This window comes from Ovis canadensis, chromosome 6 (assembly GCF_042477335.2).
Source record: "Ovis canadensis isolate MfBH-ARS-UI-01 breed Bighorn chromosome 6, ARS-UI_OviCan_v2, whole genome shotgun sequence".
NCBI classification, from domain to species: Eukaryota; Metazoa; Chordata; class Mammalia; order Artiodactyla; family Bovidae; genus Ovis; species Ovis canadensis.
This window is the reverse complement of record NC_091250.1, coordinates 108,362,480-108,383,017: the sequence shown is the minus strand read 5'-3', so window position 1 is coordinate 108,383,017 and position 20,538 is coordinate 108,362,480. Positions and strand designations below refer to the sequence as shown.

General features: G+C 46.6%; 1 protein-coding gene and 2 long non-coding RNA genes across 14 annotated transcripts in view; 2 read left to right on the top strand and 1 right to left on the bottom strand.

Annotated features, from left to right (window-relative positions):
- Positions 1-13,427, bottom strand: part of SEPTIN11 (septin 11) — a 106,860-nt gene extending 93,433 nt beyond the window's left edge. For all 11 annotated transcript variants that reach the window (XR_011257805.1, XM_069594413.1, XM_069594405.1 and 8 more), the window contains exon 1: positions 12,999-13,427. Coding sequence is in view for 10 of the 11 variants with exons in the window: in XM_069594413.1 (XP_069450514.1) it covers positions 12,999-13,025 (27 nt within the window). In the remaining variant the exon portion in view is untranslated. The remainder of the gene's footprint in view (positions 1-12,998) is intronic.
- Positions 6,036-12,726, top strand: LOC138442927 (uncharacterized). Its single transcript, XR_011257935.1, has 3 exons — positions 6,036-6,254; positions 11,592-11,649; positions 11,799-12,726. It is a non-coding gene; the product is annotated as an uncharacterized lncRNA (long non-coding RNA).
- Positions 13,359-18,340, top strand: LOC138442665 (uncharacterized). 2 transcript variants are annotated; one of them, XR_011257808.1, is made up of 3 exons: positions 13,359-14,074; positions 14,842-14,937; positions 18,058-18,340. It is a non-coding gene; the product is annotated as an uncharacterized lncRNA (long non-coding RNA). The 2 variants fall into 2 exon arrangements; XR_011257809.1 differs by having other exon boundaries at positions 13,483-13,979.
- Positions 18,341-20,538: the final 2,198 nt, after the last annotated feature.

Genomic DNA, 20,538 nt, shown 5'->3' with positions numbered 1-20,538 from the left:
CAGCAGAGGATGAGATGGTTAGACAGCATCACTGACTCAACAGACACGAATCTGAACAAATTCCAGGGGATAGCCAGTGAAGGACAGGGAAGCCTCGTGTGCTGCAGCCCATGAGGTCCAGAAGAATCTGACATGACTTAGCAACTGAAGAACAACAACACAAGGAGTGACTTAGTGCTGCAAGCTTTAACTTAGCCAATCAGTCCATCTGGCAAGTGACAGAGAGCTCCGGACTCAGTGTGAAGTGAAGTGAGGTGAGGTGAAGTCGCTCAGTCGTGTCCGACTCTGCGACCCCATGGACTGCAGCCTACCAGGCTCCTCCGTCCATGGGCTTCTCCAGGCAAGAACACTGGAGTAGGTTGAGCTCCCATCAAGCTATCACTCTCTGGAACCAAGTGATGGGAGGAGACTGGGCTAAAGAAAAAGATCCTCACCCTCCTTTCCACCTTTTTACAGATCCTATGACTCTATAGCACTGCTGGCATTCAATTAAGCTCAATGATAAATACTGTACGTGAATAATGTTTGAATGTTTAAATTACCCATGAACTCAAAGTTCACAGTAAGCACAGGTAAACATGGCCTGGTACAGTGACTATTCAATCTCTGGGCTCAAGCTTGGCTTTTTTTCTGATTATGATAGTGATGAAATGTTTCAAGCATACAAAACATAACACATCTGTATACTCATTACCTAGCTTCATCAAACCATAGCTTTTCTCATCCCTATATTTCAAGTCTTTTTTAAAGTCATAGATACATTTGAAGATCCCGAAGTACCTCTCTGGTACCATTCCCCTACTTTCCAAGATCACCTTCCCAGTTTTTAAAACAAAATAAGATTGGACTGTGCCTGGAATTTACTTCAAAATAGTCTGGGGACTGATGGGTGGGGAAGAGAAAAGAAAAGGGGAACTAGATGAACTAAGACTGGTCTGGGTGATGAGAGAATATTACAATGAACACTTCCATCCCTACTCTGTGTATATTTTCCTCAACAAAAAAGTTTTTTAAAATTTGAGACAGACCTCAGGTTATAAGTATCTCTAGACAATACTCCTGCTGCTGCTAAGTTGCTTCAGTCGTGTCCAACTCTGTGCGACCCCATAGACGGCAGCCCACCAGGCTCCCGCGTCCCTGGGATTCTCCAGGCAAGAACACTGGAGTGGGTTGCCATTTCCCTCTCCAGTGCATGAAAGTGAAAAGGGAAAGTGAAGCTGCTCAGTTGTGTCGGACTCTTCGTGACCCCGTGGACTGCAGCCTACCAGGCTCCTCCATCCATGGGGTTTTCCAGGCAAGAGTACTGGAGACTATACCCCTAAAGGTTCACTATTCAGCGCAATAGCCACTAGCCACATGTAGCTATTTAAAGCAAATGAATTAAACCAGACAAAAAATTTAATTCTGTAGTTGCACCGGCTATATTTCAAATGTTAAACAGCAACCTGTGGCTAGCAGCTACCACACTGATCAATGCAGACCATTTCCATTGGCATAGAAAGTTCTACCTGACTGCACTGGTCTGCAGCCTAGGGTGGTATCTGGAATCTCTATTTGGTAAGAAGAGGTATAACCAATAGTCAGAAGACTTGGCCTTAAGATCATCAAGTCTGAGTCCTGATCCATCAAAACAGGGGCTGATGGGCTTGGATCAAGAATAACATCTAATCAAACTACCTCACAATGTTATTTTGAAAGTCAGCTTTCACCCATTGAAATCTTATCACAGGAAAAATATATACAATTGCACAACTTCAACTAGGACATCACTGCTGTCTGTGCAGTTGAGTTTAAAGGCAAAGCTAATATGTAAATTAGCAACATTTCAAATGTATATTTTGAAAAGACCGAAAAAAACAACAAAACTGAAAAATGATTCCAGTTTTAGTTTGAAAAAAGGAGAAATCACACATTTCAGCTTCCAATTTATTAAGTTTCTCCTCCCACTGCCTTTATTTTAGAATAGAAAAACAATTTTTTACTTTTTAAAAAAAACACTTAATCTTCTCATGTTTGGGATTAAAAATTAAATCAAATTGCTGATAGAAAATTACCTAAGGTCAGTGGCAAAAATCCAGGCTGACGACTGACTATGGGCCAAGCTTTCATCTATATCTTATGAGATAATTTCTTCTTCCCAGACAGACTGAGTACATCTTTATTTTATTTACTTTTTAATTTGGGGCTATGCCATGTGGCAGGTGGGATCTTCGTTTCCCCAACCAGGTACTGAACCCAGAGCCACAGCATTGAGAGCACCCGAGTCCTAACCACTGGGCCACCAGGGAATTCCCTTCAAGATTTTGAATCTCCGCGACAGGGAGCTCCATTTGCCAAAAAAGCTTTTTGGTTCTGGCTTGGTTTAGTGGGAAAATGAGAAGAAATAAGGTTTTGACATCTTCACTCATGCATGGTGCTGGCCCAGGCTCAGTGCCTGTTGACTTAATGAAAGAGGGAAACAGGAAAGACCTTTGAGGAATAAAACAAAATCTTCAAGAAAGAAGAAGTAACATTTAGCAGTATCCCTAACTCCGCAATATGCCTACATAAATGTCTGTTATAGAAAGTCCCTGAGAATTTTCATCTCTCTCGGCTCTGACCCAGTTATAAAATCCAATTTAGACTAAGGTCTCTTCAGCTTTAAAAGCCAGCTTTGGAACGGCAGCTAGTGACAACAAATTAATTATCAGTCATTTCAATGACTGATCTTAATTTCATATTCTGCCTTAAGTTCATAAAATACCTTAGCACTCTGTTTTCTGAATCAGGAAAACTTGATTACCAGCAAATAAAAGACTTCTTCAGTGGGCCAAGAAATAAAACTGTGCTTCAGGACCAACCAATATCCCCCAGGGGAGAAGTGATTCAAAGGTTGACTAAGGATTGGAAGAGTCTTTGAAAACAAAGAAGTACCTAATAGGTAAACAATCAAATCATTCCAGCATAGTCTCTGATTGCCCACCTACACAGAAAGTCAAACCAAATCTCAGGGTAAGAGCAAAGGTGACAAGTTTGGTGAGATTTGGAGAATGAATCAGCTTCTATGTTTCCAAATATCTCTTCCACATCAGAAACCACCTCTAAGCTAGGCTTCTACAAAGAGCCAGGATGATTTGAACAATTATCCTCAGAACTCTCAGGTAGATACATAAATTAATCTGGGCCCTTAAAATCGCCCAACATTAGTTAATAAAAAAACTCTTTCAAGAACTGCTACCTCATTTTTCCCATCTTTGTGGATAGTGTAAGCTCCCAAATTTCTCTTTTTCAAAAAGTTTTAAGTTTTGGCCCAAGTTCACAGCCCAGGCATATAGCAAAAACACTTTTCGTAGCTGAGTAATACTGTAAACTAGATAGCAAGTGGGAATTTGCTATGTGACTCTGAGGCGTTCAACCTAGTGCTCTCCAACAGCCTAGAGGAGTGGGATGGGGTGGGGAATGGGAGGGAGAATCACATAGGGAGGGGACATATTCACAAGGGAGGGGACATATTAGGTATACCTGTGGCCGATTCATGTTGATGGATGGCAGAAATCAACACAATATTGTAAAGCAATTATCCTCCAATTAAAAAACAAAAATTTTTTTAACTTTCTAAACATATTTAAATAAAAAGGAACATCACAAGGAAAAATAAGACACACACACATCTTCCCTCATACATTCTGTATCTAGTTTCTAGGTAACAAAATATATGTCACTGACTTGAAACCAGTATGATAAACAAGTTACAGCACAAACTAGGCTCCATACCCTCAGAAAAAGCACCTGCAAACTGGGGAGTGTGAGAATTCCATTCCAAGGATCTAGGGAGGAAAATCATAGAAAAGTTTAGGTGATGGAGAGGCCTTTTTCCCAAGACCAGTTTTTACAGCAGTTTGAAGTCTGACCTCTAGTAAATAGTAAAAATCTGACAAAAGATCAGTTTGTTGTGAACCTTCTTTTTTTCTTGATGTCCAGAGTGCTTTGTTATGTTACAAAAGTAACATGCAAGCTCCCTCATCTGCATAAGGCAAAAAAAGAGACCCAAACCAGGAAAAAAGTTGTTTTCGCCCAGTTTTCCCCAAAATGCAGAAACCTGAGACAAGAGCGCGTGTGCACGCAGCTATTTTGAAAAGTGATCCCAAGGAACAGGAGTGGGGACCTGGAATAGTTTAACCATCTTAAAAGGATGGAGCCAGTCATTCCTGTGGGCTGCAGCCCACGTGGACCCTCTGAGGAGCCCTATCTATTAGAGGACTCCTCCAGCAGTGCTTCAGAATTGTCCAACTTAGTAACAAGAGAAGTATTTCTCTACCAGCTTGCATCCCCAGCAGTCAAAGGTGGGCCCACGGAATGGTAACCAGATGGATATCCAGATTTGTACATAGGTCAGAATAGCTAAGCAGAACCCACGTGGCTATAGCAGAAAAGCTTAGGGAAGAAAGCTGTAGAGATGAAGTCTATGCCTGCCAGAGATCAGCACAGCACAGCTGGAATTAAAATTGACTATATCACTGAAAGCACCTGGTGTACTAACTCATTTAATCCTGTAAACCTTTGAGCAAGGTACTGTAATTACTTGGGGCTTCCCAGGCAGATCAGTGGCAAAGAATCTGCCTGCCAATGCAGGAGATGCAGGAAACACTGGTTTGGTCCCTGGGTCAGGAAGATCCCCTGGAGAAGGAAATGGCAACACACGCCAGTATTCTTGCCTGAAGAATCCCATGAACAGAGGAGAGCCTGGTGGACTACATCCATGGGGTCACAAGCAGTGAGACACAACTGAGAGCCCACTGTAATTATTTTACAGATGAGGACTGAGAGGTAACCTTAGGTCATAAAGGAGGTCAAATGGCAGAGCTGATACCCAAGGACTCCTCCAGCAGTCTGGCTCTAGAGCCCACATTCTTAACCCAAATGCTGCATACAGTCCTCCATCCAAGTGGTCTGGAGGGACCACACCAGCGGCTGGGTGAATCTAGATATGTAGCACAGACTGCCCTAGGTCATTCTATATAAGGGGCTTGAGCATCCATCAGCATATCTGGGATCCTGGAACCAGTCCCCATAGACACCAAGGGACAACTGTACCAGTATCTCTCAGTGGAGAGAAAACAACACAAAAAAGAAGGGGGTCATAGATGTATCTGCATTTAGAAACAGACAGTCCTGGGAAAAAAAGACTGATTTGGAAGCATCCTAAGGGAAATCAGCCTATCAAGCAGCTGGAAGTCCTAATGGCCTCAAAACCAGTTCCCAGAGAGTACAGTCCCAGGGCTGGGGCCACCAGAGAGCAGCACAGAAGGTCTTTGAGAAGGCCACCGCCCATCCCTCATCTGGTGATAAGGCTACTTGGAAGTTCATTGTGAAAGAACAGGAACAGTCACACTCTCAGCCTTCAGTTCATCCTGGCTGAACACTTTCTCCCTCTCTCTTCAGTTTACAAAATCCTGCAGGAATCACAGAAATCAAACAGACCGAGAGAAATCACTACCAACAGGGAGACAATTTTACAAAATAAGGACACTTGGCTCTCCAGAAGATGCCCTGACTAGGAAGGGGAACGTGTTAGTCACTCAGTTGTGTCCAACTCTTTGCAACCCCATGCATGGACTGTAGCCCGCCAGGCTCCTCCATCCATGGAATTCTCCAGGCAAGAATACTGGAATGGGTTGCCATTTCCTTCTCCAGGGGATCTTTCCAACCCAGGGATCAAACCCGGTTTCCTGCACTGCAGGTAGATTCCTTACTGTCTGAGCCACCAGGTATGGTGAAATCTCGCTATTGAACATCACCACTGGCCCTCCCTAGGGGAGGGTTGACTTCCCCCATCCCATCCAGCTTGGCCATGTGACCAGCAGAGCCCCTCTCTGCAGAAGACTATCCACCTCCATCCTGTTGAATTTAGAAGTGACCATTTATTTGGCCAGTGAGGTTCACATTGGCAGTGCCTCATCCAAGAGCCTGGAAAGTCGGTTCAGGGTTCAGCCTGCCTCTTTCTCCTCTGCTGCCAGACTGAGAAGAGGACAGGACACTCCCTCAGCTGGGTCCAAGGGTCAGTTCAGCATGGAGTGGATCTCAAAGGAACAGACAGGGGCTCTGCATGAGAAACAAACCTCTGCTGGGTAAGCCACCAGATCTTGGGAGCAGTTTGTTACTTCAACAGAATTGAGCCTCCCTGACCAACACGAACAGTAGACCTGTATGCACATTGGTTAACAGCCATGGGTTCCAAAGCCAAGTTCTCCCACTAACTGGTTGTACCAGATCAGGTGAGTGACGACTTCTTTGTGCCTCAGTTTCCTTGCCTACATTATTTCCTAGGAATTGTGAGGATTGATAGAGAACTGTCTTGACAGTAATTTAAACAGAAAACACTTTAAATATCAAGATGCTACACAGGTTTCCTGTACAGAGAAGATATGAGTCAAGCCTTTTCCTTGCAACAGCAGGTCTGAGTAAATTTAATGGGCACCCTTAATGAGATTCATGCAGTTTATACCGGCATGAAAATGGTACACAAAGGGAGATGAATGAAAGAGGATTAAGTCTTAGGAGGACCCTGGCTTTTAAGATGTGGGTCGGGAAGACCTCCTGGAGAAGGAAATGGTAACCCACTCCAGTATTCTTGCCTGGAAAATCCCATGGATGGAGGAGCCTGGTAGGCTACAGTCCATGGGGTCCCAAGAGTCAGACCCGACTGAGCGACTTCACTTTCTTTCTTTCCTGTCTTCATAGGATCCAATGGGTTTTTAGTTTTCTTTATGGACAACGCACAATCTGAGGCGGGAGGAGTCCCAGCATTCTCCCCACCCCTCCTTTTAGGACACAGTGACTTCAGTGTCTAATAGGGCTTTAGTTCTGCCTTTTGAGGAAGAGCTCAATACAATTAACTAGACAGAGGAAGACCTGCTGATACTGTTACTGGATCCCTCCTCCTCCTCTCCCTGCCCTTCCTCAGGCTTTCTCTGTTCTTTAAGGGCTAGATTTGGCCATCAAATCAACTCCCCTGCACCTTCCCTGAAACCTGAAGAATTAGTGCACTGAAGAGTTTCAGTGTCTTCTATCAACCAAGTGCAAGAATCTGGGACATTCTAAGTTGCGGGGCAGCTGGACAGCATCGAAAATGCTAAAAATGCTGTGCAGTCAATACCCATGTCCCGAAGAGTGTACCACGAAAGTGATGTGGTCTCTTTCCATCACCTCCCCAGCCTCCTATCTGTCCACCAATCCCCCATCTTGAATGCTGATGTCCCTGCTACACTGGATTTCCTTAAGGGGCTCTGCCTCACCTCAGAGCTTTGCACACGCTCCTTTCCCCACTTCGCTTTCCTTGCTAAATCCTAGTGCTTTCTCATCCGTTAGAGAAATTTGATGAGAGCAGGAGGAACAGCATCTCAAGTACTCACATCATAACCTCAGCACCTGCACAAAGAAAGTGCACATGAAATATCTGATAAAGCAGATGGATTAGCCAAGATGAAGCCAGATAAAGCCAAGAATGACTACTGATGCATTAGCATGTCGAGAGCGGTTTTGTTTTGCACTCTCAACCTATCTGTATTACAGTGATTCTACTTCTAGGAGAAAAAAAATTAGAAAGTAAAAAAATTCATACATTCTTTCCAAAGGAATCTTAGTCATCAAAAGTAGACACATTTTATGTCTATTTTCACAACAATTTTAACATAATAATTTTTTTTAAAAAAGGCAGGAATGAAGCTGCCCCTTGTCAGATACCAAAGATGCCCTTTTGGAGCGTGAAGTCATTGCTACTTCTCCAGCGCAGCCTGGCCCCTCCATCAATACATTGCACTCTGTCCTGTGCCATCCTAGCCCAGCAGATAGTGAAAGTACATCCACACAACTCAACCTCCTGCATCCTTTGACCTGAGTGACATGTTCAGGTCACTCTCACTGGCATGGATCCGGAAGAGGTGGCTCTGATGCCTGGTCATATCAGGCAACAGACCTGATTTCTACCTCAGGCCAGGCCTGAGACAACGCAAACTTGCTTCTTAGAGCACTAGCATTCTTTTCAGAAATCTGTTTCACCTTAGCGCCAGTTCTGTTTCTCTGTTCAACAGCAGCTGCACTGATGGGCTGCCAACAGGCCTGAGTGGGTAGAAGAGGTATTATTTAGCTGGAAGGGAGTTTCCTGTCAATCTGGATTAAAACAAACTAACAAACCCAAAACAAAGGGGGTATCAATTATATTGCAAAGTGGTTCTCCTTGGGAAAAAGGATAGAAGCTTTGGATCTACTGGGTCTTTGTTTCAATAATGGTTCAGCTTGGCTGACTCTGGGTGAGACAGTCTAACTAAGGCTATGAAAGACAGTTCCCCCAAAATGATAAAATCCAAGAGCAATCCCTACCCTGCCCTTCCCCCAACCAAGTGTAGGCCCTGTAAAGAGAAAGAGAGGCACAGAAAACTCTGTAGCTGGCTCCACAGGGAGTCAAAACCCGAGCATCATTATCAGCTGTGGCACCATCAGTGAGTGGTAATAGAACTGAGTCTTCTGGTAATTAATCAAGGCAGGCCATCCAAATCATTCATTCTTTTGTCTGGACATAGACATAGGGTGGCCCCTGTGAAAGCACCAAGCATCTGTTTCCTTCACTATATGAATGTCCAATTAGTCACACAGGGTCTTCCCAGGCACACAGTTTGGTTTATTTATTTTTTACATATATCCCCTGTGTTTTGAATTTCCTTTCCTTTTATGTCGCCACAGAGCGCTGAGTAGAATGCTATACAGTAGGTTCACATTAGCTATCTATTTTATCGTTGGTGTGGTTTAGTTGCTCAGTCACGTCTGACTCTTTTGTGACCCCATGGAGCCTACCAGGCTCCTCTGTCCATGGGATTTCCCAGGCAAGAATACTGGAGTGGGTTGCCATTCCTTTCTCCAAGGGATCTTCCCAACCCAGCGATGGAAAACACGTCTCCTGCACTGCAGGTTAGATCCTTTACCACAGTGTATATATGTCAATCCCAATCTCCCAATTCAACAGTTTGGTTTCTTGGTAACAGTTTATATGGTACGGGTTATGCTTGCTGGTATAAACCTCAAAGAGTGGATGAAAACAACACTCTAAGTACTGTTATATCAGGACAATGGGATTATGAGTAGCTTTGGTCTTTTAATCAATTACTTGGGTCAATTTTTCATTGTGATGTAGAGACATCATTTCTAAAGATATTTAAAAGATAGAAAAATAATCCACAGCTTTCAAAAGATTTACTCTTTCTGCAACAACCAGAGACTTCCATGTAGGGGCCACATCCTCAAGTCATAAAAATGGCAATTTTACAACAAGGGAAAATAACTTTTCACTGCCAGTCCTCACCCTCCGGCTGAAGACAGACCATATCTTAGGAACTGCCTATAATAACCCTCAAATGGATAACAACACTCAAACAGATAAGATCCTTCACCTGCATCATAGCTATTCACTCAGCAATAGGCACGTAATTTCCTTTCTCCCTAAATGGCTTACATACTCTGTTGAAGTTTGTTTCTGTAATACACACAGACACTAAATCTTTCAGAAAATAAAAGCTCCAGGTAAAAAGGAATTTCTCAGTTGTCCACTACTGTATCCTGAGCACCTAGAAAAGTACTGGCACAGAGGAGGTGTTCGATAAATAGTGTTAAATGAGCTAATGAACAAACATGACTTTCTATTCCTTTGGGTACAGTGAATTAAAACAATTCAACTTGTTTCTTGAAAAAGTTTCTTGATATCATAGAGGACTCTCCACCACTGGAAAAGTTTAAACACTTCTATTAGGGATAACGCAGAAAATATTTCTGCATTGCGGAGGAGGCTGAACCAAATGACCTTTAAAACCTCTCTAAACCCCCAGACCCTATAATTTGATGAACACCACTGGGTAAGAGAGAGGATCAGCTACTTAAAGCCTCTTCCCAGGTAGAGTGAATTACCATGGTCTGATTAAAATAAAGATAATAGCAGCCCTGGGACTTGGATGCCAAAATACTAACTCATCCAAAATGTGGACACATCCCTAGGGAAGAAATGCTCTTGCTAATCACCAGTCACACTCTGGAAACAGCAGATGTGCCTCAGGGGCCTCTGAGAGCCTAATACAAAAACCATTCTTGGGAAAATGGCGAAGCTAGGGGTCGAGATCAAAATGGAAATAAACAGAATCGCACCAGACTGAAGCTCCTGTTGCCCAGCCAACAACAAATCCACTTGAGACGTCTCAATTTAGCCTTGAAATTAAAATGGTTATACTGAATATAACCACTTCAGAAGACAGAAAATACTACCTCTGATATGTAAAGATTTTTGCTCAGTAAAATGTCATATTTACTTGGGATATCAGATTAAGATATTCAAGTCCAAGAATCTCAGTCTCAAGTTGAGAGCAACTTATTTTGACTGAACTTTTCTTCAATCTGAACGAGAGAGGCAGTTTGTAGAGAAAGGAGAGTTGTTCATGGTTTCCTAAACAAGTTAAAAAAAAAAAACTGATTCTAAAGGAGTAACTGGGGACATTCCATTCACAATCGATTTTGCAGTAATTCTTTTCTCTCAACGCACCCTTCCTTCCTTTTGTTCAAATCACAGACTAGATAAGGGAAAAGAAGGGGGCAGTGAATTCTACCATCAAGGACTCTATGAAGAGACCTTGGGGCTGGGTTTGGAGAATCTTTTGCGTTCACTGGGGCTGTTTTGAAGACCTAAGTGCACATACTACACTAAGACAGTACCTGAATGAACAAAGTGAAACCGTCCAACAATTCCTTGCAAGTTGCATGAAAAGACTTTGTAACTTTGTAGTCAACTCCTGATCACCCCTACCACAGCTTGATCCAGAAAAAGTCCTCTGTTTTCAAACTGTAAGTAATTTAATCTCAATTCTAGTGACAACAGGGAATGTGCAGAGAAAGCAGGCACCTCCTCTGTGCACATATACTTTGTAAAGTCGCCTCTGTTTTTGAATGAGCAAGGTCTTACACAAGAATTCTGAGGGATTAAGTTCACATCTGGTTGGCAGACCTGGTGTTGGATATGATTACCGCCACACAACTGAGTCTTAAATCCACATACTGTTCCTATTTAGCTGACATATATGAACTAACTAATTTATAGAAAACGTGCAGCAAATTATTTCTTCCACCTCCCCCTTGCCCCAAGAATGCTCCAGCAATAGGTGTCACTGAAAGACATCCTCCCCCTACACACACAGAATATTTGCATTCCTAGCCACTGTCCAATTATCTTGTTATTTTAGTTATCTGAATCACTGCTCTGGAAATGAGAGAGAGAGAGAAAGAGAGAGAGAGAGAGTGACTCTGTGTGTGTGTGTGTGTGTGTGTGTTGGGGAAGGGGGTGGGGTAGGGGGATGGGGGTGGTAATTTAACCAGATGAACTTGACCTCTCTGGACCTCAATTTTCTCACCAGAAAAATAAAGGGATCAGCCCAGAGACTTTGCAAATTCCCTCAGTAACAACAATCTATGACCACTAATTATCAAGAGGAGACCTGAATTCTTAAGAGCATGTCATTAAATATTAGAGTTTAAAATGCCTACAAGACCCACAGTTACGCTTCAATATGACCACTGCACAGGTTCCGACGGTGGAGAGTGCCTTTGAAAACATCTCTCGCAGCTGAACCACCAAACCAGGTTAGAACCCGGAGAGGGACTCCGCTAAATGATGAGGAAGGGGTGCAAAAAGAGAGGGTATCTGAGGGAGAAGTTGCAAGAAGAGCCGGGGTCGGGGGCGGGTGGGAAATCTGAGAGCAGTCTTGCATTTTGCATTTCTGGGCTTTCAGAGCTTCCAGGATCTCCCAGAGACTCGGGTCTATACCTACAAACCCTCTGCAGCCACCACCTGCAGCTACACAGCGGTGAGCAGGCGAAGAAGAGGAAAGGAACCGGCGGGGACAGAGCGGGAAGAGCCTCTCTCAGAGAGCCCACAAAGCCCGTGGGACGAAAATGGACTTTTGAACAGCGCCAAAGAAAGGGGGAAAGAGAAAGAAAACGGACTCCGCCCTCCCCACCCGGCTCTGCTCCTTTCAGTTAAAAAAAAAAAAAAGGAAAAGGCCGCCGCCGCCGCCCCAATCCCTTCGCCCTTCACCCGGGATGAGGAGCCCGGCTGAAGCCGCGCCCTTTTAGTCCCGCCGCCGTCCAGGCCGGGTCCGGAGTCGCCCACTGAGTCGTGCACCCCCCGCCCCGCCCGCAAACTCGCGGCCTGAGCATCCCCTTCCCTCCCTCCCTCCCCGGCTCCCTCGCCCCAGTCCCGGGGCACCCGATTCTCCACGCACCCGCCATCCCTTCCTCTTCCCGCGCCCCCGCCTCCGGCCTTCCAACCGCAGAGCGCTTTAAGACTTTCACCCACCCGGACAAGGGGGCCCTTTGAAAACTTTGTCTGTGTATCTAAGGCTTTTGTCCACATCCTGGGCAGGGCCCGGTTACCGGCGTGGGTGCCGGGGGGTGTCCGGAATCTCTCAAGGCACTGGGGAAGCCACCACGGAAATCCCTCTCCTTTATTTTTGAGCCGGTTTCTGCCACCCTAAGGCACGGCGCTTGAACTAACAATTCCCACGCCCTGGTCGCCCCTCCGCGCGGGGGAGCCGGGAGGAAAGCCCCGCACCCGGCGCCTTTCTCCACCGCCACCAGAGAAAAGGTGTACGCGGGGAGAGGGAGGCAGCCGAGAAACACCGTGGCCAAAACGACCCTGTTAAAGAAAAAAACAGAAAACAGGGAAGGGGTCCTTTTTCTCCCACATCCCCAGAACCGGGGCGATCCACTGTTGCATCACGTAGTAGCCGAGCCTCCCGGCTCCTCGCCCTCGCCTTCGCCCCAGACGCGCGCCCAAATTCATACACACACCCAGAGCCACCGCCGCAGCCGTCCCGCGCCCCCGCCCCGGCCCCCGGGGTCCCCGCCGATACCCTCCCGCCAGCGGGAACCCTCTCCCCGACCAGCGCCGGAGGAGAGGCGGATGAGGAAAGCGAGGCCCCAGCACTCACAGATGGTCTCCCCACGGCCACGGCCATCGCGGCGGCGGCAGCGGCTCTGGCTGCGCCCGGGTGCTCTCCGCCAACACTAGCGGCTGCTGCTCGGGCTCCGGCTCCGGCTCGCCACCCCCGCGCCTCCCTGGCGGCTGCGCTCTGCTTGCGCCCGGCTCCCGCGCGCCACCAGCAGCATCTGCTACCCCCACGCCGCCGCCCCTCCCGCTTTATTAGAGCAACATGGCCACCCGCCTGGAAGGGACCATTTGCTTCCCCAGGAAGGGGTGTGAGCCGGCGCGCCCTGGCTGAGGCGGTGGGAGGGAGGAGGATGGGCGGGTCTCCAACCCGGGTCAGCCGGCCCCGGCCGCCGGGCTCGCCCTCCCCGAATGGAGCGATCGGCTCCGACAGGACCCGCTCCTGTGCCACCCGGAGCGCCCCCCAAGCCTGTGCGCTGCCCGCCACCCCCCGTTCCACCACGTGCTGGAGTCCGAGTAAAAGCCTGGGCGCAGAGGTCCCTGCCCTGGGTCCTGCCACGCGCTTCCCCAAGCTGGTAGTTGGAGCGGCTGCGGAGTGGGAGATGGGGCCCTGGGGCGAGACAGGTCCACGCGGACAGCATCTCGCCGAGAGTTAGCCCCGGGCAAGCACGCCCCCCTCGGAGGAACAGGCTTGAAAGGGGAGTGGGTCACTAGGGAGAGCGGCGGGCGACCGAGGTGGGGCTGGGCAGACCCCTGCGAGGGGAGAGTTGCCCCTCCACAATTCTTCTCTCCTAAGGGAGAGACTCAAAGGCAGGCAGCTGGAAGCTGTCACTGTCGCGTGCGGCCGGGTAGGCGACCCCACCGAAGAGGAAGAGGCCGGAGTAGAGGCAGCCGTGCACCGCTAACCACCGCCTGCCAGAGAGGAAGAAAAGGACGCCCCAGCCGGAGAACGAAAGCAGCTGCTGACTGCCCTAGAGCATGGGGCCGAGGCCTCCCCCGGGTGTAACCGGAGAGCTGGGCGCAAGTGAGGGCCTTTTTTGATCGCTGGAGGCCCGACCCCACGACCCGGAGGCGGGCGCGCGGGGCGGCGGCGGCGCCAGGCGGGTGACCCTGGAGCGGGTGCGACTCCGAGCGCGTGGGACTGCAGACTGCTTTGCGGTGGGGAAGGGTTTTTCCGGGAGGTGTTGGGGCATTGCTGCGTGTCTGTGCTGCGGGAAGAACGGCAGAGTCCCGCTGCACGCGGGGTGGCGCGGCGCCTCGTCCAGGGCTGGGGTGGCGAGGTGTGTTTGGAGTGCTGTAGATTACCGCGGCCCCTCGTGGAGTCACGCTGGCGGGGGGAGGTGGGGTGCCTGACGACACGGTGATCGAGGATAGCGACAGGTCGGGGAGAGGGAAGCCGTTGGATCCCAGCGCAGGGAAGGTGTGGTAAGGCGATGAAGGGCTGTCAGTGATCAGCCCACGGCTTTGAGCCCTTGGGGAAATCCTGGGCCTATTGAATTAGGTGAAAAGACAAACCGCCTCTTCAGACTGGGGCGCCTCAGAGTCTGAGCTGAGACATCAACTAGCTGGGTTTCTCGGGGCCTAGGGCTTGCCGCTCCAGCTGTCTCTGCCCCCAAGGGTGCAGGATTCAAACTTGCTGCGCCACCTTTGACTAAGTGTTGAGTGGGCTCCGGGTGCGCTTCCCGCTGCTGCGGAACAGACACTAGGTTGCCCCGGGAGGGGTCGAGGGGCTAGAGGCACCCCAGGCTGAAGTCCATCCGCAGGGTGCCGATGGGACCCCCCCGGAATGAGCATACGATGAAAGAGCTCTCAGTGAAAGGGCTTCCTAGCTGGTTCAAGTGATGAAGACCCCGCCTGCCAATTCAGGAGCCACTGTTCCATCCCAGGGTGGAGAAGATCCTCTGGAGGGAGAAATGGCAATCCACTCCAGTATTCTTGCCGGAAAAATCCCACGGACACAGGAGCCTGGCTGGCGAGCTAAGGTGAGGTTGCAGAGAGCTGGACACGACTGAACACACACACACTGGATGAAGAAAGATGAGCAGCTCCTGTCTGTAGGCCAGACCCTCAGAGCACTAACCTCTTCAGTTCTGACCAGTGTCGGCCCCTAGGCTTCAGATCTTTGTAAGACAAGGCCACCAATTTATGTCAAGCAGACATGAGGCACCCTAGGCACTGAGTTAGGATTACCAGGTGCATGAGTGCTGTGCAAAGGGAGGAGCAAGAAATACTTGATCCGCAGCTCTCTGTGGTATATGGACATTTGGTTCCTTCTGGTGGAGGGAGGATTTAAGAGCAACACTGCCCTGGACCAGAGGGCAGGTCCCTCCACAAGCTGCCAGCCCCATAAGGGCAGCCGCAAACCAGCTCTCCATTTTGTGTTATATTGACCAAACCAGGCTTCAGGGTCTTATTAATTGTTTTTAATTTTATTGACTTATTTTGTTTGCAACTGCTTATATTGAAAGGGGCCAAAGGTAGCTCAGATGGTAAGGCGTCTGCCTACAATTTGGGAGACCTGGGTTCAATCCCTGGGTTGGGAAGATCCCCTGGGGAAGGAAATAGCAACCGACTCCAGTATGCTTGCTTGGAAAATCCCATGGACCTAGGGGCCTGGTAGGCTACAGTCCATGGGGTCACAAAGAGTAGGACACGACAGGGACTTCACCTTCTTTCACCTATATTGAAAACAACTGATTATGTGAACTCCCTGCCTTTGTTGGTAGATTATTTTATGCTCCTCACAAAAGCTCAAAGTCATTTATTCCAAAGTTTCATCTGTTTGAGGAAACTTTCAGGATAAAATCATCAGTTAACCCAGTTTCTGCCTGAATTTTTTCACTGATGAGGGGCAGTGCCTTAAATCCACCCCCCTCCTTGTTTTTTTTTGGCAGGTAGGCATAAATATATTTAATAAATGTACAACTTAAGTCCTTTCAACCAAGGAAGGCTGTTTCAGAATTTCAGTTCTTACTATGAAGTTATTTATGTATCATTCTACAATCAGAGTGGGCTTCCCTGGTGGCTCAGATGGTAAAGAATCCGCCTGCAGTGCAGGAGACCCAGGTTTGATCCCTGGGTCAAGAAGATCTTCTGGAGAAGGGAATGGCAACCCACTCCAGTATTCTTGCCTGGAGAATTCCATGGACAGAGGAGCCTGGTGGGCTATAGTCTCTGAGGTTGCAAAGAGTCAGACATGACAGGGCAACTAAGCATAACAACTGCAACCTGACTACCTAGATTCAAAATCCTGGCTTTACTGCTTGACAGCTGTGTGACCTTGGGCAAATTACTTAACATTTCAGTGCTTCAATTTTCTCATCTTTAAAACCTGTTTAGTGATCGGTCCTCCCTAATAGAGTTGCTAAAGGCTTAGATTACCTTTTTAATTCTGCCCAGCACTGTGCTAGCAACTAAAAAACAATTTTTTTAATGAGGATGCCTCCCTGACTCTTAACCAGTCTGCTGAGAGACAGATGTTGAAGAACTCTAATAAATAGGCCAAATCCTAGAAAAGATATAAAAATTATGAGATTTCAAAGCACAGGAGAAGGAGCCATTCACTCTGCCTGTCAGAACAGGAAAGGCTTCACCAAGGAGGTAGAGAGGAGAGGGCAAGGAAGACATTCCAAACAAGGGATGAGGATGAGCAAAGAGTCAGTGGCTTCAGGGGTACTGATGCTGTGGTGAGGATAGGTGTTTTGGCATTTGCTAGTACGCAGGAGCTGCAGAGGGAGCCTGGGGGAGTGGGGAGCACACAGCACTCCATATTATCACAGACCATCTTTGTCACATTGAGCACATCAGCCTTTCTTCATCTCATTTTTTTTCCTATTGCAAAATAGGGTAGTAACAGTGAGTCCTAATGCAGGATATCCATGTTTCTGCCCACAAGAGAGCCTGAACATATAGGGCTTTCTTTCCCTTAGGTTCAGTTAGCTGAGTTCGGGCAATGGGGAGCAACAGCAATACAGCAGAGGAGTCTGGTTACTTATTCCCCTAGGCTCCCTTGCTATGGTATGACTGCAAGCTGGCTATTTCTGAAGCTCACAGTGACTAGGTTTTTCTAGGGTAACCCAGGGTAACCTGGAGGAGGAATGGCAATCCACTCCAGTATTCATGCTATTGCTCAAACTTTCGAGAAACTTTTGAGACTGAAAAACAGCATTGGTACCATTAGTAACTACACTAGGACAATAGGCAAAAACCAGGACGTATGGTCACCCTAGCTATTATTATAAGGTGTTATTAATTGAAAGATGATCCTACTAATACACATCTTTTACTGGACCATGAGTGTCTCAAGGCAAGAGTGCTTATTTGTGTTACATGAAGTCTGATATATTCAGTAAACATTGAGCTGTATTAAAATAGAGATGAGACTATTCCTTCTCCAGGGGATCTTCCTGACCCAGGGATCAAACCGCATCTCTTACACCTCCTGCATTGGCAGGCGGATTCTTTACTGCTAGCGCTACCTGGGAAGTCCACACACACAAAGTCTGATACATTCAATAAATGTTGAATTACATTGGAATAGAGATGAGGCTAGGGGTTGGAAAAAACTGTTATTGCCATGGTAAGGATTTAGAAAAGATGTCCTGATGCTGGGAAAGATTGAGGGCAGGAGGAGAAGGGGTGACAGAGGATGATGGTTGGATGGCAACATCAACTCAGTGGACATGAGTTTGAGCAAACTCCAGGAGATCGTGAAGGACAGGGAAGCCTGGTGTGTCGCAGTCCATGGGTCACAATGAGTCGGACATGACTGAGGGATTGAACAACACAAATATAGACAGAACGTAAATTAACAGGACTGAAGTGGTAGAGAGCTAATAACTAAGTAATAACTAAGGGGTATGGGATTTCTTTTTGAAATGATAAAAATGTTCTAAAATGTATCATGGTGACACGTAAATTTCCAGTTGCTTGGTTCTGTATGAGCAGTAAGTATATTCAGTTTTTAAATTTTCAGTCATTCTAGTCATTTTTCAGTGGTACCTCAATGATCTTTTAATTTGCATTTCTCTGGTGACTAATGGTGTTGACAGTCTTTCCATTTGCTTATTTCCCATGCATATGCCTTCTTTGGGCTTCCCCAGCGGCTCAGACAGTAAAGAAACTGCTGACAATGTGGAAGACTGTGGTTAAATCCCTGAGTTGGGAAGATCCCCTGGAGAAGAGCAAGGCAACCCACTCAGGTATTCTTGCCTGGAGAATTCCATGGATAGAGGAGCCTGGTGGGCTCCAGTCCATGGGGTCCCAAAGTGTCAGACAAGTACTGAGTGACTAACACTTTCACTTTCAAACCTTCTTTGGTTATGTGCGGGGTTTTTTTGCTGTTTTTTTTTTTATTAAACTGAGTTATTTTATTATTTATTCTTATGCTTGATGTATGTTTCACACATATTTCTAAGGTTTGTCATTTCATTTTCTTCAGTTCAGTTCAGTTCATTTCAGTCGCTCAGTCGTGTCCACTCTTTGTGACCCCATGAATTGCAGCACGCCAGGCCTCCCTGTCCATCACTAACTCCCAGAGTTTACCTAAACTCATGTCCTTCGAGTTGGTGATGCCATCCAGCCATCTCATCTTCTGTCGTCCACTTCTCCTCCTGCCCCCAATCCCTCCCAGCATCAGAGTCTTTTCCAATGACTCAACTCTTCGCATGAGGTGGCCAAAGTACTGGAGTTTCCACTTTAGCTTCATTCCTTCCAAAGAACACCAAAGGTTGATCTCCTTTAGAATGGTTTGGTTGGATCTCCTTGCAGTCCAAGGGACTCTCAAGAGTCTTCTCCAACACCACAGTTCAAAAGCATCAATTCTTCGGTGCTCAGCTTTCTTCACAATCCAACTCTCACATCCATACATGACCACTGGAGAAAACCATAGCCTTGACTAGACAGACCTTTGTTGGCAAAGTATTATCTCTGCTTTTTAATATGCTATCTAGGTTGGTCATAACTTTCCTTCCAAGGAGTAAGTGTCTTTTAATTTCATGGCGGCAATCACCATCTGCAGTGATTTTGGAACCCCAAAAAATAAAGTCTGACACTGTTTCCACTGTTTCCCCATCTGTTTCCCATGAAGTGATGGGACCGGATGCTATGATCTTTGTCTTCTGAATGTTTAGCTTTAAGCCAACTTTTTCATTCTCCTCTTTCACTTTCATCAAGAGGATTTTTAGTTCCTCTTCACTCTCTGCCATAAGGGTGGTGTCATCTGAATATCTGAGGTTATTGATATTTCTCCCAGCAATCTTAATTCCAGCCTTTGCTTCTTCCAGTCCAGCGTTTCTCATGATGTACTCTGCATCGAAGTTAAATAAGCAGGGTGACAATATATAGCCTTGACATACTCCTTTTCCTCTTTGGAACCAGTCTGTTGTTCCATGTCCAGTTCTAACTGTTGCTTCCTGACCTACATATAAGTTTCTCAAGAGGCAGGTCAGGTGATCTGGTATTCCCATCTCTCTCAGAATTTTCCACAGTTTATTGTGATCCACACAGTCAAAGGCTTTGGCATAGTCAATAAAGCAGAAATAGATGTTTTTCTGGAACTCTTGCTTTTGCCATGATCCAGCAGATGTTGGCAATTTGATCTGGTTCCTCTGCCTTTTCTAAAACCAGCTTAAACATCAGGAAGTTCACAGTTCACGTATTGCTGAAGCCTGGCTTGGAGAATTTTGGGCATGACTTTACTAGCGTGTGAGAGGAGTGCAAGTGTGCAGTAGTTTGATCATTCTTTGGCATTGCCTTTCTTTGGGATTGGAATGAAAACTGACCTTTTCCAGTCCTGTGGCCACTGCTGAGATTTCCGATTTGGCATATTGAGTGCAGCACTTTCATAGCATCATCTTTTAGGATTTGAAAGAGCTCCACTGGAATTCTATCACCTCCACTAGCTTTGTTCGTAATGATGCTTCCTAAGGCCCACTTGACTTCACATTCTAGGATGTCTGGCTCTAGATGAGTGATCACAGCATCGTCATTATCTGGATCATGAAGATCTTTTTTGTACAGTTCTTCTGTGTATTCTTGCCACCTCTTCTGCTTCTGCTTCTTGCCAAATCTTCTGCTTCTGTTAGGTTCATACTATTTCTGTCCTTTAATGAGCCCATCTTTGCATGAAATGTTCCCTTGGTATCTCTAATTTTCTTGAAGAGATCTCTAGTCTTTCCCGTTCTGATGTTTTCCTCTATATCTTTGCATTGATCGCTGAGGAAGGCTTTCTTATCTCTCCTTGCTATTCTTTGGAACTCTGCATTCAAATGGGAATATCTTTCCTTTTCTCCTTTGCTTTTCACTTCTCTTCTTTTCACAGCTATTTGTAAGGCCTCCTCAGGCAGCCATTTTGCTTTTTCTGCCTTTCTTTTCCAGGGGGATGGTCTTGATCCCTGTCTTGTGTACAATGTCCCGAATCTTTGTCCATAGTTCATTTTCTTAATAGAGCAGAAAATTTTATTTGATGGAGTATAACTGATTTTTTTTCTTTTATGGATGGAGCTCTTGGTGTCTAAGAAATCTGTCAAATCTTTGTTTTTTTCTCGAAGTCTGTAGTTTTTGTCTTTACATTTAAGTCTGTG